The sequence below is a fragment of the Armigeres subalbatus genome, chromosome 2 (genome assembly GCF_024139115.2).
Source record: "Armigeres subalbatus isolate Guangzhou_Male chromosome 2, GZ_Asu_2, whole genome shotgun sequence".
Classification (NCBI taxonomy): domain Eukaryota; kingdom Metazoa; phylum Arthropoda; class Insecta; order Diptera; family Culicidae; genus Armigeres; species Armigeres subalbatus.
The window spans coordinates 306,776,430-306,795,193 of record NC_085140.1 but is presented as its reverse complement, the minus strand read 5'-3'; the positions used below and the strand labels follow the sequence as shown (position 1 = coordinate 306,795,193).

The following is an 18,764-nucleotide window of genomic DNA, read 5'->3' as shown; positions in this document are numbered from 1 at the left end:
ATGTAGACTACCTGGAGCCCACGACAACAACAAGAGCTACTTGGAATACTAACATATACCATGGAGGTGTCACACAACTTGTTTATTTTTCAATAACTGCCTCCATTATGTAGGTTGATCTCCAGGCTTTGAATCTATGGTGTTCGTAGACTACCTGGCATCAGTGACAACATCAAGAACTACTTGGAATACAAACATATACCAAGTAGGGGTCACACAACTTGTTTATTCTTCAATATCTGCCTCTAATACGAAGGTTAATCAACAGACCTTGAATGTATGGAGTTCGTAGACTACCTACAAACCATGACAACAGGTAATACCACTTCGCATTCAAGTAATCTTTGGTTCCGCGTGTAGACCGAAAGGCCTATTCCAGGGATTTCTTGGATGACCAAGAACCTATGCTGGGTAAGCATTCTATTCTATGTGTCATAAAGGGCATGTACCATGTTTAAAACCGTCCGATCGATTTTTTGTTGCTTCTATAGACTTTATAGCCTTAATCCAGAGATTTCTTGGACTATCAAGAACCTATGATGTGAACACGTTCTATTCTACGTATTACAAAGGGCATATATCACATTCGAAGCAGTCCGGTAGATCGTTGGTTACTCATGTGGACCGTAAGATCTCACTTCTTGGAAGTGTGATACATGTACCATGCACAGAAAATCGTGATTTGGCTCCGTAATGCACAAGGTCACATGCGCCCACCAAATAAATTAAAGAATAAACATATCTTGTATGAACACATCAACTAGTTACACGAAAATTTAGCAAAAAAAATTAATTAACATTTCATTGCAGTGGAAACGAGAATAGGACTTTTCATAAATTGATACTTGATTCTTCTGTTAGTTCACTGCTGTTTGTTTACATTTTAGGATGGCGCGTTTTAGCTTCGGGGTGGCGCGTTTCAACCCGCATGGTTTGAAATTGCACGAAAATGCAGCGCTTCAAAATAAAATCGTTTTCTCGGAATATAATTGGTTTTTCGTCCAAATTTTTATTCCGTATCATAGATGATAAGTTAAATTAGTGGTTAACACATTGGAAGTACATAATTTCGACCATTATCATCGTTAAATTCGAAGATTTGCTTAGGGGGCGCATATTGAACGTCTCTCCCCTAATAACGGAGTTATATCGCTAGTTGCAGTAACTTAAGCTAAATGATTGGAATTTTGTTATCATTTAGTCTAAGTTACTGTAACTATAGCTGTAACTCTGTTACTAGTGGAATTCAAACAACGAACCATTAGGCAGAGTTATAGAAAAACCTTTGCACTAGACCCAAGTAGCACATGTTGTCACAATTGAATTACGTTGATCGATATGCGACAATTTCATGTGTGAATTTTAAAGAACTGCAACTGTTTATGTAACAGTTGTGTAACCAAAAAAACGTAAAAAATAAGGCTCCTATGTAACAAAAACACTGTTACATAATAAGTTACCTTGAAATCTATCCGCAATATTTCCAGGTTACAACTAGACTACGTCGTTACTTTAAACTGACTGAAATTGTCAATAAGGTAGTTGTCATGAAATCTAGAAACGTGAATAATAATAAGAAAAAAATAAATGTGATTATAATGTTACTTGAGCAAAATGTCAAACATTTAAAGGACCAAACTCACGAATCAAAAATAACAACAGGTGAAATGTAGATTTTCACCATATTTTGGAAGAAGTAAGTGTGCGGAATAAAATTTACGGTGAAATCTATAGTTTTAGTTGGGTAAAAATCACGCGCCCTCGATAGAACCAACTATTTCATATTTATTTTGTAATTAATTTAATGAAATTTTCATTTTAAATTGGGTTTCTAATGAATATATAACAAGATAATTTTATTTTAACATAAATTTTATTTGAACATTGATTAAAACGACAAAATATAAAATCGTTGGACAAAATAAAATATTCTCCGATCAATATATTTTGGAGATCATATGTTTTATTTAATGGCTTCGTACATTATCTTTCAAAAGATTTTGAATACCTTTTTTGTTGGTCTATATTATTTAATTTTTAAATATACTAATTATATATTAACGCATTTGAATAAATCAACACAAATTACACATGGTGCTTCCCGCGCCACACATTTACCTGCAAGTAAATTGCCGCTGCAGTTATAAGAATAAAATCGTTCGGGTAAATCAAATAGCAGATTTTTAGAAAAATATATTAAGCTCTTTTAGTGGAATATATTAAACCGTCTAAGACGAATTAAGTACTGTCCATTTAATTCCACCAGTTAATTTTCGTTATCTTTGCAGATACGTATTTCGACCACAACTGTGTGGCCGTCTTCAGTGTCTTGTACTTGACTCGACTTTCTTCGTCGAGTCAAGTACAAGACACTGAAGACGGCCACACAGTTGTGGTCGAAATACGTATCTGCAAAGATAACGAAAATTAACTGGGGGAATTAAATGGACAGTACTTAATTCGTCTTAGACAGCAGATTTTTTTTTGCAAGTAGTGTGGGACACCAGGTTAATTGGTGAAAGGCATATTTTAAACAAGAACATTCGGATTCTGCATGACTTTGCTCATAATGACCATTTTGAATGTTCGATTGATTTTCTGATTGTATGTAGATACCAGCATTACACTAGAGATTTTATTTCCACAGTCACAGTCATCTTAATTATTGAGAACAGATTAAATGTGTATTTAATGCGATGATACTTTGGAGCTATATTCCACCCAGAAGCAGGCGCAGAAGTGCTAGAAGTATAAATTGGTCGCAGGTCCTCATTTCTATTTTTCAATTTAAAAAAAGTATAGTGTCAGTACGAATTCTTTTCGAATAACTTGTAATGGGCATATTTAGTTTCCAATATTATTTTTGATTTGTACACAATCATTTAGTAGGCAGTGTTGATGAAATAATCGGCTATACAAATTCGTTACATTCTAGTTTCACGTAATCTTGATTTATTTCTTATGTATCATCAATAGGTTACATTGTCACTAGTGTGCCTTGAGGGTTGATTACTTAGTAACCAGAAAAGTTGTTGTTAATTGCATTTAGTTTTTGTGTAACACACTTTCATAGCTGAAAACGTTTCAGGGTAACTTCTCATTTGACAGTAGTGAAAATGTAGTTACGAGTATGACAAAATAAGCCTGTGAAGTGAATTCATATTCATACAACGCATAAGTGAATTTGTAAGCTTGAGGAAATAATGAACGTTTGTAAAAAATAGTGTTTAAATATTACTATATTCGCAGTACCCAAGTGGGGAATTGTAGTACCCAGTACCAGATAATGTTGGTCATACTTTCACATCCAGGTAAAGGAAAATAACAAGATGAGCTATCTATAACTTCCAAATTGTCCCCACTTCCGATAATTTGTGCACATAGTTTGCAAATGTGTGTTTTTTTTATATTCCAATTCGTTATTGATAATTTGCAATATAAAAACAAGCCAGTTGTATTGAGTATTTACGAATTAACAGCTCAAATTTCTTCATAAAATTGTTTTTTACTTTTTTTGTTTCATTTTGATCATTCGGTCACTACCCAACCTATAGTCTTTGTGTAACGAATTAATGACTGTATTGTGACATTAAATCCAGTGACAGTTTCAGATAATGGTTGCAACTGAATCACTTTGTAACCCGTAAGTAATTTTCTACACTGTAAACCTGACAATACTCTTTAAAGAGTGAAAATCACCCCTTTTTTGCCGATATATGGAGCTGTCAAAAAAATGGGTAAATATTTTTTCCAGATAATGCGTAATTTATGCCCATTTTTATGTTCCTTGTTTTAACCCATTAAAGAGTGAAAAACATGTTAAACTTTTAAAAGAAATTGGTGCTTTTGCTTTTGTGTCGGAATCGAAATAAAGTCAACAAATCCCTTTAATTGCAAAAATATTGCCCTGCGACCGTATTCGTTTTCGTCTCGGTTTTCGTAGTCCTTCAAGTGAACCAGCCTTTGGCGGAGACGATCCGGTAATACAGCTACCCATCGTCATGTATAGGAAGCAGCGGTGCGGCATCAAAACTTCATCGAATCTTGAGATGCTTCGGAAGCTGTGCGAAACTTTGGCAGGAAATCGAAACGGTACGGTTGGGATATCCTCGAACAACACGAATGAAGGCAGGGCAATCCGTGTTGCTTTTCCCGTTGTTCCGACAATTTCGAACTATATCGTTGATAATGATTTGCTTTTGTTGCAGAAACGGTGCTAAAAGGCGAATCAGCTGCTGATCAACAAACTCGGATTGGATCAACGGCTCGCATTGGATAGCATCCCAGGTTAGCACGAACATCCAAAGAACGTACTGGACCAGTTTTGCGGTATTATCGATTATACCAAGGATCGCACGTAGGATATAGCCAAGGAATCTCCTGTCGGCAATGATCATCTTAAACTTCCCCGATAATAGAATTGACTAGGAAATAAAGGTAAAAGTTTTTGTTTCACTTCTAATAAATAAAAAAAATAATAGGAGCTGTGTATATTTTAGATCATGAACGCATCCAGAGACATTCGACAACCCAGAAATTTGAAGCGCCATCGATTTAGTGATTGTTCCCAAAGACACCCGCTGTTGATTTTTCCTTTTGTGTCCCGGGAAGGATACATTCACATTCATTCTTACTTAATAGGACGACAGGAGCCTCCGTTCTGATAACGATGGGATGCGATCCGGTTTCGACAGGAGAAAGAACGTTTTAATGTTTACAAGCAAAATCTCTTGACGATTGTTAAATATATATACATATTAAAAAATGATGTAATAAAGAATCAGTTCTTGAACCCCCCAATAAACGTGTCTTTGGTTTGATTAAAATATTACTAAAATTTAAATGCCCTTTTAAAAGCAAAGGGTAAAAAATACTCATTTACGAAAATCTTTTTTCTTGGCTAGTGAGTAAAAAATACCCCTGAATTTGACGTATAGGCCGTTTACCCATTAATGAGTAAACGATCTTTACTCTTTTAATGAGTTGAACTATTTAACTTCATAATGGGCACTTTTTTACCCATTAAAGAGTACTTTGGTGGCACAGTGTATACTTTTAGATACGTAATGACTAAACGGCAACTTAGATTCATTGTGTTGTGACTTGACATGTTCCAAGCATCTTTTATGTAACAATTATGTAACATTGCATTTCTTTTCTAATTTCCGAATGGTTACAAGTGCTACTTGGGGAAGTCCACCATACAACATATTTTGAAATTCAGCTTCTGGAATGAGTTATTGATAAACTACTGAATGATCGAACACAAATTACTAAATGATAGATAACATCCTTGCTTCCCAGATTGTGTGCCGATTTTCATCCGGAGACCGGCTACTGCGGCTGTAGTGTAATAACATGGATGGCACATGCTATCACACTGTGGCGCACATATTCGGCACCCAGAAGAAACCGATTGCGCTTGGTGGATACCAACATATGGGCAACGGAGTGTGCCACTGACTGGTTGGTATTTGGGATAAATCCCTCCTTATGGTTAGATTGCGGACACATGAACAGAATTGGTTATCACATCCACGCTTCGGTTTGGCAATGGACGAATGATTATCGTGCCGAAAGGGTAATGAATATTCATTTCGCGTATGACCGTTTGCCCGTCTGATACCAAAAGGTCTCGAGTGATTGGCGCGACACCAAGCCATTACGGGTGATTACTGATGCGTGCAAAAGTCCGCTGGGTCAAGGTTGAGTGGGTTGACATGTCAGGATTATCTCGATATAACGAGAAGAGTTTGGTAGATTCGAACTTACCTCACTGGAGTGGTCGCGCCGGATCCAGCTCGTGACGAACCAGCCTGGGCACCAGCGCCATGAGTAGGAGAATCCATGTTACTCCCACCGGCCGTAGTCACCGGTGTGGCATGCGAAACCATCCACCCGTCGACCATGTTTCTGGTGGCCTTTCGTATGAAGTAGTCCTGCATGAACTCCGGATTCTCGTCCAACCAGGACTCCATTCGTGCGAATTCGGCGTCATAGCAGGCGTTTGATCCGGAGCTCCCGGACATGGTACCGATTCCGCCGGTCCCACTAATGCTCCCACTGCTTCCCACGTGGTGCTGGTGGAGCGCATGGTGATGGTGATGATGATGCGGGTGATGATGACTGTTCAGGCCCAGCTGGTGATGGTTCTGGCCGGAAGTGCTGTTTGGAGCTGGCTGTAGCTGAAGTGGCAGGGGGACACCAGAACGAGAGCCCAACGAAGTATCGAGCCCCACTGTGCCCCCCTGCTCGGCGGGCATTCTGCTTTGAGGCTCCTCTATACTGCGCAAGTGCAGGCCTACAAAAAAAAAGAAAAAAGGGAAAGAACAGATGGATGAGTTAATTAATTTTCAAAACTGTTTAAAAATGCGTTAAAGGATTTATGGAGGATAACGGTTCACACGTGCCTAGCGAAAATGGTTTGCATATCAAATAAAACTAGAGCGCATCGAGATAAACACCACGAGTGTATTATCTTCTATGCAAATGTCTGAACATTTCGATAGCGGACTATTCGACTAGGGGAAATTAATTAGGCATACGGTTCATAGCATTCACATGATGCTTCTAGTTTGATGAGCATGATCTGCAATTCAAATTACTTTGGGATGTGCTCGATAAGGCTGCTTAGTGCATGGTACGAGCATTCCGATATATTGATTTATGAATTATAAAACGACAATAATGCGTGCCGCATTTTTTGAATGTTTCTTGGCTGCAAAAATAAATATAATAGATCGTGGAATTTGCCATAAACATCTCCGGAAATTTGAATATATTCTATATGTATCTAGCGTTTCCCATACCCATTCCCGGCCTAACATGCGTACGACTGCGTTATTTAAACGATATTTATGCCAGAACTGACTTGATGACTTTTCCAGAGTTTTGTGGGCCTTGTAATACTTCAACCGGGTTCTTCTGCTTAAAAAAAGCTATTCTTGCTAAACATCGTTTGAATAAGCTTTCATTTGATATAAATTAACGAAGTGTAGTACGTATTTCAGTCACAGCAATTACTTTTCCGGCATACTTCAATTCAATTCCCGGCATTAGTGATTTTCACTCAATCTCTCAGCATCTAAATCTCTCGTTCTCTCTCGGGACGGTAGAAAATGCGACTTAAGGTGACTCGGGGAAGAACTACACACCGTGTTATTTTTCCTGTCTTTTGTCTCTTTCTTGCATTATCACCTCGTAACTTTGGAGCGGCGTATTTCGGTTTTCAGTTGTTTGATGTAACTGTAAATGTATCAGCATGTAGATTGCGAGTAAGCACGCGCCGCTGATACTTTTTCAAAATTATATTTGTTGTAGAAAAAAATTAAGCATTCAATCAATGATGAAAATGATAACGATTTGATGATTGTTCGTGCTTCCCGTATCCCCTTAAACACAAATATTCACGTGACGCCAAATGGTATTATTCATAATGATTTTTATTTGATTGAGAAGATATATTCACTCATCGAAATTCCTTCCAAACACTTAAAAACAATATTTTTTACCTTTTGAAATCGAGAGAATTATAATTAACATGATTATGATTATTTTCATACTAAAAACCCAACTTTATTCACCGATTAGTGATACTGCCTTTCTCGCGTTTAGCTAAGGCACTAACCTTATATGGGTTCATATGGTTCGCTGTACCATTTTCTTTATAACTTTTAAACGCAACGGCTGAATGTTACCAAATTCAATAGTGATTTTTTGCTCGGCTTGATTATACATTTTTTAATCAAGACAGAATTTTCAAAACGACTTATCTGCTTTTGTAAACAAAGATTCAAACGATGATTTGAAGAATCTGATAGCTCACCCACGCAAATCAACATCATCAATAGGTAGGTGAAGGTTTCCGCTACCTGTTAATGGTGTTGGTTTGCATCAGATTCGTCAAATCGTCGTTTGAATCTTTGTTTACAAAAGCAGGTAAATCGTTTTGAATGTTTTGTCTTGAAAATGTATAAACATATTCCTCCAGGAATTCATTTGGATATTCCTCTGTAAATTTCACCAGAAATTCCTCCATATATTGCATTTCTATTTCTTCCGGATATTCCTCCAGGAATTCCACTCGACACTATCCAGGAACCGTGGAGAAATTTTCGAAGGAATTTGTGGAAGAATATCCGGAAGAATGCTTGGATATCCATAGGAATTCTTGGAGAAAGATCCGGAAAAATTCCTGGAGAAATCCGGAAAAATTGCTGAATAATTATTAAAAGGAATTCCTGATAAAATAACCTGATGAATTCCTGAAGGTAAATCCGGAGATATTCCTGAATACCAAGAGAAATTCCTTAAAAAACCGGAGGAATTCCCGATTTGGTCTACCCCCGATTTCATCACGTCCCGATTTTATCACGTTTTCGACCCGATTTTATCACCCAAAAAATTTGTAAATTTTAATCGGACTTTTTATTCTTGTAAATAAGGCCGATACAAATATTAAAATTATACTATGTAAACTCTCCCCCCTCCTTTAACTTTCCAAAAACATTGAAGGGGCAAAAAAAATTGTTTGGAGTTTTTTTTTTAATTCTGAGCATTATGGATCACTGTTTTTGTCTTGGTACGAAATATATCATTTATCTTCTTCTATATAATAAAAATGAGTTGAGGTTTCCTTCCTGACGATTTAACTCGCGATCGGGTTGACCGATTGGCAAGATATTTTCCCAAATCGATTCGTTCTGGATTCCGCAAGGTTTGTATATATAAACAGTTGGTGAACTTAACGGGGAAATGTAAAAAAAAATCATTTGAATACAATTTTAGGTCAGCTGTTGAAAACAAAACAAACGCACGGAAATTGATCTAGAGTGCGGAGCTGTAAATAGTTCATTGTGACATGTCCAACACCCGGGCAAAGCTGGGTTTCTTTCGCTAGTTGATCATAATTTTGCCACCAAAAGTATTTAATTGAAAATACGAGCATATATCTCTAACGGCATAAATATTTTATATCCTTTCAGGTGATTATAGAATGAAGCCCGTGGTGAATTTCAAATTCACCACACGTTTATCTACATACATTTCAAAAAGCCCAAATCTGGCGGAATAGCGAAACTCAAATTATGATTGTTCAGCATAACTAAGCAAACGATCTAACATTATTCCAGCCCCATACGCGTTATGGTTCTTTCATCTCGTGCGCTTGAAAAAAATATTTGAAAAGCACATGGTTTACAAAATGGCCGATTTCTGGCTTCATTCTATAATCACCTTTCAGGTCAGGAATATTACTCTTGCTCAGGGGACTCTTGCTTACAGATTCCGTATAAGCTCCTTGCAATATGTGGCCGACCCAATTCCATCCACGTTATCGAACATCTATTGTTATCAGTATTTGATGACTTTTATGTTGCTTGGCACACGATATCCAGCTGTAAGCAGGTCCGAATTATAAATTTTAGACATCATCTGCGTTATATTTGCATGCGAATGTTGGTGTGTAAATCAATCCGATTGGGTTTTCGAATATTTCAATAACTCGCGAAGGTAGCCCAAGCCTTTCTGACCCGTGCTTCCTTGTCGATCCTTATTTCGCCATCTGATGATATCAGACTGTCAAGATATTGAAATCCTCCAATCGTCCGGCTACTGCGAAGTTTCCCGTTCACACTCAACCACCTGATCATGCTGACGTTGACGGTGAGACCCACCGCAAAAAGCATACGGTCAGCTCGTTGTACTAATATAGCGTTTCGTGATCAGTAGCCAAATCAGAGTCGTCTAGATGTTCCACAACAATAAACTCCCAAAGCAGCTCAAGGTATGGTACACGGTCAATCGCACCCACCAAGATCTCATCGATGTGAATAATTAATCTCCGGTTGCTGCAGCCATCCTTTCTTCATCGGACAGGGAGTCAACCCATGCCGCCTGTCCTGTCTGCAGCAGCTCCCAACTCCCACTTACAGAGACACATACCGTTGACGGGACTCGTACTTTACTCCTCTGATTCTTCCCGTTCCTTCATCTTTGCTTCTCTACGCTCTTCAATCTTCCGTCGGGTTACATCTGTAATCCATTCTTTTCGCTGAGTGCGCAGCATACCCAAGTTGTTGTCGCCGGCTGCGATGAAAGCATTCTTCACCTGCCACTTCTCTACTACGCTTCCAAAATATCCACTACACGAGTTCCAAGTTCTTCGACGAACGATCTCTTCATAGCTGGATCTTCTAGTCGGTCTATTTTGGTTCACCGCCCGTGCCTCTCCTCCCGCCGTTGAATCCGAGCAATGCGTTGTCGGATCTCGCCAGTCCGTGTCAGTGCTGCGTTTAATACGAACTGAAGAAGGCACTGTCTCCATTTTCAGCAGATCCATTTCCAGAGGAGCCAAATACAAGTCCTGCCAGCTGAAAGCAGCTCTAGAGAAATAAGTCAAACGCTGCTGGCTGCAGACGGGAGAGGCAGGCGCAGGTGAACTCCCCGGTGGACGATGGGACGGAAGCCGAAACAACTGGCGATAATAGCCTCCTATACGATATTTCACGACGCCTGATTGGAGCAAGGACAACTCCGTGGATGTCAGAGAAAGACGCGGCATGTCAGTTTCTCACCGATCCAACTGATCAGCTGAAACGTTGGCTCGACCACTTATAAAACTTCTTCAAGTGTTGACGACTTATCCTTAGGGAAAGGTTGAAAACTCTCCGACGGCTACAAGCAGGATTCCGCCGCGCAAGATCATGTGAGAACCATTCTGTCACAATTGACAAATAAATAGAGAACATTTGGAAAAAAAATGTGACGGCAACAGAGGAGGCAAACATTTTTCGGTATTTCTATCCATCGTTGTAGGGGCTAAAACCAACGAAAGCAACGTCCAATTGCTAGAACTTCACTATAGCAGAACGTTTTTCCTGAGCTTACGATTAGGTACGGATGAGTTTGGCAAAAAGGGTCTCTTTAATTGATTTTCGAGACTATGACGAAAAGATCTCTCTGCTAAAATTTCAATTACCATTCGTTTCATACTGGTATCTCGCTTGCGATATCTATTCATTTCTTTCTTCATTTATGTAGTCCCTAAATGTCGATAAATGCCTATAAATTAATAATGATTAAGTTGTATTTCGAAGCAGTATTAAATCCTCTTAATCGAAAAAAAAAACTACACTGGCGTCGCTCGGTTTGGTTTTGGTTGATTATGGCCTTTGGCACAACAAAAATCCACAACAAACGATAAAAATTCTGTGGTATTTAAATAGTTATTGAAATTGATGTAGACCAAGAAATCGAATATCTATACGTGCAAAAAACGATCCCAGTGTAGCAGTGTTTGTTGGTTCAATTGTTTTTGGATTTTTTATTATGTTTATTGATAACATTACTTTTATATGGAAATACTACCTTACATTTAAGGTAGTGCACCTTTTTTGAACTAAAATGTCTATAACTCGGAATTGGTAAGGAATTTCGTTAAAGAAATTATTTTGAGCTTTTTAGTGGAATGTCTTCACTTGTCATAAGACGAGTTTGTACAATCCCATTGAATTCCACCACTTAATTGTATCTTGATAGATACGAGTCAATTACGAGTCAAGTACGAGACACTGAAGACGGCCTTACTGTTGAGGTCGAAATATGGTGGAATTCGATGGGATTGTGCAAACTCGTCTTATGACAAGTGAAGGAATTTCGCTTATCCCTGCTGACAATCTCTTTGAAATTTATCAAGGAATATTCCTACAAACTTTTTTGGACCTACTATTTCACAAATTTGAATTAAGCTCTAAATACTGAACTATTGTACAACTGAGGAATTCCTTCGAATGTTCCTCCATATATTTTTTCGGGTTTTCCTTAGGGAGTTCTTCCGGATGTTTTACCAGGAATTCCTCAGGATACTTCTTAAGGATTTTTTTAATATCCGGATATTCACCAATAAAAAAACGCGACGCGAGACAAGACATAACACTTATCGTTTTTACACTCGTCAACTAAGATTTTTTTAAATTACCTTTTAAGTCGACCGGTTTCGGGCGCGATGTTGCCCATCATCAGGACTATGTCCAACTGACTACTTTTCGTACGTTGCTCGTACACGTTCGGTTGCAATTGTTGTTAGGGAATGTTCTTTTCGGTCATCCCGAAAAGGTTGGATACGATGGGTGGCTCGTCTTCATTCATCAGCGGTTCCTTGGAATTTGTGATGAACATCGACTCCCATGCGTTGAGCTGGGAGTTTTTTCTTACGGCTCTCAACAGTTTTGAATCCTCCCGGTTTATGTTGTGACCACAGTTTACTGCATGTGCGGCCACGCTCAATTCGTGTATTTTCAGTGTTTCCACAGCACTTTTGTGTTCCCTTAAACGAACCTTTACGGCGGGTCTGACCGATGTAGAATGCAGAACAGTCATCACAGGAGATTCGGTAAACTCCTGACCAGGGTTGTGTTGAATCATTCTCACACGATAATGATTGGAGTTATCATTTGATAACATCTCAGGTGTGAAAAGTAGGCGAGTTTTCTTTGGCGATAACTTTTCAAATTTTGGAATCAATTGATAATAAACACAAAATTATCAATTAAATTTAAACCTTTCCAATACAAATTTAATGTCAACAATGAAGGACATTCTGATGCTTGGCATTGTGTTTTATTGTTATGCAGAGAAATAAGTTCAAAAAGTAACGGTAAGTGCTTAAATCGAGATACAATTGTCGAACGATTCTCACTCGCTAGCGAGTTTTTATCAATTGATAATTTAGATTTGTGATCGCATGAGAGTGTTGCTCATTCTCGATTATTTGAAAATTTGATTTTTCCCATGCCTGCTCCTGACTGCTCTTCTGATGGAACCCTATCCTTCAGGTTACACAGTAAATCACGTAAAGTGTTTTCGCTTTTGTGTACTACCTGTAGTCCCTGTCGTCGAAGTGCGGTCTTAATTGGGTTGGTTATTCTGGGATAAAACGGTAGACTTATTCTTCTATTTTTCTCTGCTGCTGGTTCCAGTGTTGTGATTTCCTGGCGGCAGAGCTGGCATTTCCTCACACACTGTGCACAATGAGGAGATTTCAGTACACACCACAGAGAGTGACGTTGATACTCAATAGTGCTGTCCAATGAGCAGCTCGAAGTAGCTCGAAGTTGTTCCCGTCCTGCTCGTTCTTTTTTGTCAACAAACGGGTATGAGCGTGACAGGAACAACTTCGAGCTACTTCGAGCTGCTCATTGGACAGCATTAATGTGTAACAAAGCCAACACGATGCAGTGAGGATGAAGACGAAGAGTGAGAGAATCATTCCGGTGAGAGTTGGGCCAACACAAAGTTGTGCCACTTAGTGCAATATTCTTGGAAACGATATTGTTTTCCATGATGTTCGCAGAACACTAACATATTTTGCTATGAAAAATCAATTAACTACTTGTCACTTAGAGAGGGGCGGAGTTTCAATGAAGTTTGGCGATCTATGCAAAAAAGTATAGCATTATCGAATAACTCTTATATAAATTAGAAGAAGCCAAAAGATGATATTTGAAAGGAATTCCACGGCAAAGCATACGGTGAAATTTTTTAGACGCTTCTCAAAAATTCTAGAAGCAATTTATACAAAAGCGGTTAGCAGTACGGGGATGAACTTTTCTTATATTTTATAAAAACACATCATTTTTATTTTGAATTTTATTTTTTTAGATTGCACTTTTTACCGTACAGTATGGGATGTCTAGAATTTGTGAGAAGAGTTTTAAAAATATCACCGAGTGCTTTCCTGTGCCATTTTTTCTTTTCAAATATTTTTAGGCTTCTTCTTCCTTTTTCTTCCTTCTTCAACCCTTATTCGCCGAAAGGCTCAAAGGAAATTGGAGCCGATTTTAAGCTTGGCGTAATTAATAAATCTTTTCTAAAACTATTTAACATAGAATTGCGCTAAATAGACAGTGTTTCGCAATGGTATTGTAATAAAACATTCGTACGGCCGTAAACATTATTCTAAAGGACAACAAAATAACTTCACCTAATATGGCGTTCAAATAATAAGGGTTGATCTGTTTTCCGACGGCAAACAAACAAAAACCCGTATCGGAGCAGGAGTATTTTGGGCATGATGCTATAATCAAGGAAAATATAGCACTAATATGAAATAATGTTACTTTATACAAGGTCCAGTTTTCTGTTTAGTTCCGATTTTAGAACCGTTACATTTACTAAGATTCCCTGACGAAAATTGTATTTAGAAATCGTCATCAACTCGGAAACTGTAAAAAGTACAACAGGTTAATAAAAAAAAGCACGCTTCTCGTTCATAACGCAGGCGTGACTGCGTGAGCGGTCCAGGATAAAGCGAGTCCCGGAAGGTTAACTCGTTTTAAAGCGACAGGTGGGCGTAATAATGTTGGTAATACAAAGGCTTCTGAATAGTTTTGCTCACCAAAATCTCAAAAGCAAGCAAAAACAAAACAAAATTAATAATGCATAAATAGTATCAACAGCTATGTTTAACTTTAGCAATGTTTACTTTCATCTGTTCGATTCACCGTTCTATCAAAACTCATTGAGGAACACGGTGTGTTTATTTCATCATTTATCCTCAACTCTTCGTGTCTGACAAATGCATTCGCTGCTGAGTAGAAACACAAAGAGGCCTCACTGTGTTGAGGGAGAGAAAAACTGAGCGATAATTGAAACACACTCTCTCCGGTATTTTTGAGGAGTGCGGAAGGCACGCACATTTCGACTACTCAGAGGAGTATGCCAGCCCTGCCTGGCGGTGCCTTTTTCGTTTGTGTTTTCGAAGAATTGTTTCCACAAACTTCCTGTCGTACCCGTTCATTTCAGCTGCGTTGTAGATTTTATTTTCTTCCTCTTCGAATTCTGGTTTATCCATGGGTACGTTGTACAGTCGATGTGCCATAGAGTGGAACGCTGCTTGTTTCTGAGCACCAAAATGATTGGAGTCAGATGTTATGTACCGATCAGTTGATGTGGGTTTTCGATATAGAAATTTTACGGATATTCGTCCAGGACTTCTTCCTGATAAGACTCCGGGTATTTTGCCAAGAATTCCTTTGGATATTCCTCCAGTAATTTATTCGAGTATTCCTCCAGGATTTCCTTTGAATATTCCTACGTATATTTCACCAGAAATTCCTCCACACATTGCACCGCAGGAGGTTGGTTGGATGGCCTCATATGCCTTATCTATGAGAAAGGGCACATACTAGAGTGTGCCAATTACAGAGGAATCACTCTTCTGAACGCGGCGTACAAAATCCTGTCGCGTATCTTGTTTAACAGACTGAGACCGATTCCATTCATTTCAAATCAGCGTACGATAAGGTGAAGAGAAATGAGCTGTAGCAGATAATGTCCGAACATGGTTTTCCGGCGAAACTGATTGGACTGATACGTGCAACGCTGGATGGCTCGAAATCAAGTATTCAGATTGCAGATAAAGTGTCAACCTCGTTTGTGACCTTAGACGGATTGAAGCAGGGTGATGCACTTTCGAATTTGTTGTTTAACATTGCACTCGAAGGCACTATTAGGAGATCAGGCGTGCAGAGGAACGGCACTATCATCACACGTTCGCATATGCTCCTGGGCTTTTCCGGACGACGTTGACCTTATTGGAATCGATCGCAGAGCAGTAGTGGAGGTTTTTGTCCCACTGAAGAGGGAGACGGGGAGGATAGGCTTAACCATTAACTCTACCAAGACAAAGTACATGGTGGCAGGTAGAGATGGAGGAAGACATAGTGGTGTTGGTGCAGAGGTAGTGCTGTGATGTGATGTGATGGGGATGTGTTTGAAGAAATTATTTACCTTGGAACGCTTGTGACATGTGACAATGACTTTTCCCGAGAAGTGAAAAGACGTATTGCTGCTGCGAACAGGATTACGTAACCAGCTTAGGTCCCGGAACATGCAGACGGAAATTTGATCTATACAAAATTCTGATTCTACCTGTGGCCCTTTATGGACATGAAGCATGAACATTTAAAGAGGCGGACCGGAGAGCTTTCAGGGTTTTCGAGTGAAAAGTGCTGCATACAAAACTCGGAGGGAAATTTGACAATGGTGTGTGGCGCAGACGCATGAATCATGAGCTGTATCAAGTATAAAAAGAAAAAAATATTGTGAATCATATAAAATACGGTACACTTCAGTCGGCTGGTCACTTAGTGCCAATGTCGGAAGAAAGAATAGCGAAAACAATATTCAACAAAGAACAGATAGGGGCCGGCGACTTCTTGGAAGGCCATGAACACGCTGGCTGCACGCGGTGGAATCGGACCTGGGAACCCTGAACGTTCGGGGAAACTGGAGGAACATCGCCCAAGACCGACGATTATGTAGCTCTACAATACGCCAGGCATATGTGTATCGACGCTGTAGCCAACCAGGTATCCAGGTATCCAGGTAGGTATTCCTCCAGGAATGCCTCCGGATATTTATCCAGAAATTCCACTGGATATAATCCAGGAATCGTGGAGGAATATCCAAAGGAATTTGTGGAAGAATATACGGAAGAATGCTTGGAGGAATATCCGGAGGTATTCTTGAAGTAAGATCCGGTAAGAGAGAAATCCGGATAAACTGCTGAATAATTATCCGAAGGAATTCCTGAAAAAATAACCGGATGAATTTCTTAAGAAAAATTCGGAGATATTCCTGAGGAATATTAAAAGAAATTCCTGAAGAATAGAACTGAGGAATCACTGAAGTAATAGCCGGAGGAATATTCAAAAGAAATTCAAGGAATATCCGGACGAATTCCTAAAAGAATATCTGGTGAATTTCCTGAAGAAATATAGCGTTGACCCGATTTTGTCTGCCCCAGATTTTAACACGTTTCCGACCCGTTTTTTTCACGTCCCAATTTTATCTCGTTTTTGACCCGATTTTGTTACTCCACAAAATTTTGTAATTTTTAATGGGTCTTTTTATTTAGTAAATAATACGGGAAAAAAATAATTCTCATGAAATAACTTCCACTGTCAGTGGTTTATTATGAATGACTTCTGAGTACCTGTGAACGATTCCGTGAGCATTTTGACAAAAAATAACGAGAACTGTTTACGCATTTTACCTTTCCAAGGTAGAAACAGATTCATATTTGTAAAATGAATCAAAAAAATTGTTTTTTTTTTATTCGATTTTGTCACAGGCTCTACTTTATCACCCCAAAATTCACCACGAGGGTGATAAAAAAGAGGATATTACTGTGTGACGACACCAACTACTTAAATTCCTTCAGGGAGATTCGTCATAATGCGGAGTCGGTTTACCTTAGCACTGATTCGCACTAGAAAAGAGTTTTGCGCCCAGCAACAGGGTTTTGTTTGTTTAAGCTGCTTACTTTTGCTTTTTAAGCAAAATACAGCACTTGGCAAAGTTATAAATGAACCGTTTAGCGTGAGAGAGTAATTAATTAAAGAGAGAGAGAGAAAATTGTCAACATATCGTAGCTTAGCTGTAAGTTAAATGTTAAGTTGATAAAGAGTCTGATTTGAGCCATCGCACCGGAGTGGTGTTTTAATTGTTAATAACCAGAATCCAGTGCAGCCGCGCGGCCAGCCGACACGGGGACCATCGCCACGTCGGTAGACTGTATCCGTAGCAATTCACGGAGGAATATTTGAAGGACTTTCTGGATGATATTTGAAAGAATTCCTGGAGGAAGATTCGGTGCAATTCCTGGAAATATATCCGGGAGGATTCTTGAAGAAGTATCCGAAGAAGTATTTGGAGGATCTGGAGTAATTCCTGGAGGAGCATCCAAAGTAATTCTTAAAAAATATCCGGAAGAATTCCTGTATGAATATCCGGAGGAATAATCGATGGAATTCCTGAAGAAACATCCGGAGGAATTTTTTGAAGGATTTCTGAAGGAATGTCCGGTGTGAATTCCTGGATGAACATCCGGAAGACTAATTTGTCTCATTTGTCTTATTTAAATTATTTCTTTTTGTCTTATTTGTCTTACCTTTCTTACTTGTCTTACTTGTCTTACATGTCTTACATGTCTTACTTGTCATACTTGTCATACTTGTCGTATTTGTCTTATTTATCTTATTTGTCTTATTTGTCTTATTTGTCTTAATCATCTTATTTGTCTTATTTGTCTTATTTGTCTTGTTTGTCTTATTTGTCTTTTTTGTCTTATTAGTCTTATTTGTCTTATTTGTCTTATTTGTCTTATTTGTCTTATTTGTCTTATTTGTCTTATTTGTCTTATTTGTCTTATTTGTCTTATTTGTCTTATTTGTCTTATTTGTCTTATTTGTCTTATTTGTCTTATTTGTCTTATTTGTCTTATTTGTCTTATTTGTCTTATTTGTCTTATTTGTCTTATTTGTCTTATTTGTCTTATTTGATTATTTGTTTATTTGTGTATTTGTCTTAACTGTTATTTGTCTTATTTGTCTTATATTTGTCTTATTTCTCTTATTTGTTTTATTTGTCTTTTGTATTTCACATCCTTGCTTCACCAGCACAACGATCATCACTCGAATCCTGCTTATTTGTAAACTTCGTACAATAAATCTTTTATGATATTTTCCAATGTTGTTCCAAAAAACACACATTTTTTCATATTCCTAAATCATATTACCAAATTCCGATATTTCCTTTTAAATCAGCAAATCTGAACGAAAACGAAAACCACCAACGTTGTTTTACTTGACCATGTTCCAATACAACTCATAGTATGACAACGTGATGTACGCTCCCTTTGTGTTTTGGACTTAAGCGTCGGTTTGCGAATCTGAAGACGACGACTTCTTCGGTTGGCCCAG

The 18,764-nt window shown here is 38.4% G+C and overlaps 1 protein-coding gene and 1 long non-coding RNA gene across 15 annotated transcripts in view; one reads left to right on the top strand and one right to left on the bottom strand.

The window, feature by feature from the left end:
* Positions 1–18,764, bottom strand: part of LOC134212544 (dual 3',5'-cyclic-AMP and -GMP phosphodiesterase 11-like) — a 390,689-nt gene that overhangs the window by 65,374 nt on the left and 306,551 nt on the right. For all 14 annotated transcript variants that reach the window (XM_062690522.1, XM_062690518.1, XM_062690523.1 and 11 more), the window contains one exon: positions 5,773–6,301. In XM_062690522.1, coding sequence (XP_062546506.1) covers positions 5,773–6,263 — 491 coding nt within the window. In that variant the 5' untranslated portion in view covers positions 6,264–6,301. The remainder of the gene's footprint in view (positions 1–5,772; positions 6,302–18,764) is intronic.
* Positions 3,663–4,988, top strand: LOC134212545 (uncharacterized). Its single transcript, XR_009979294.1, has 3 exons — positions 3,663–4,092; positions 4,209–4,437; positions 4,500–4,988. It is a non-coding gene; the product is annotated as an uncharacterized LOC134212545 (long non-coding RNA).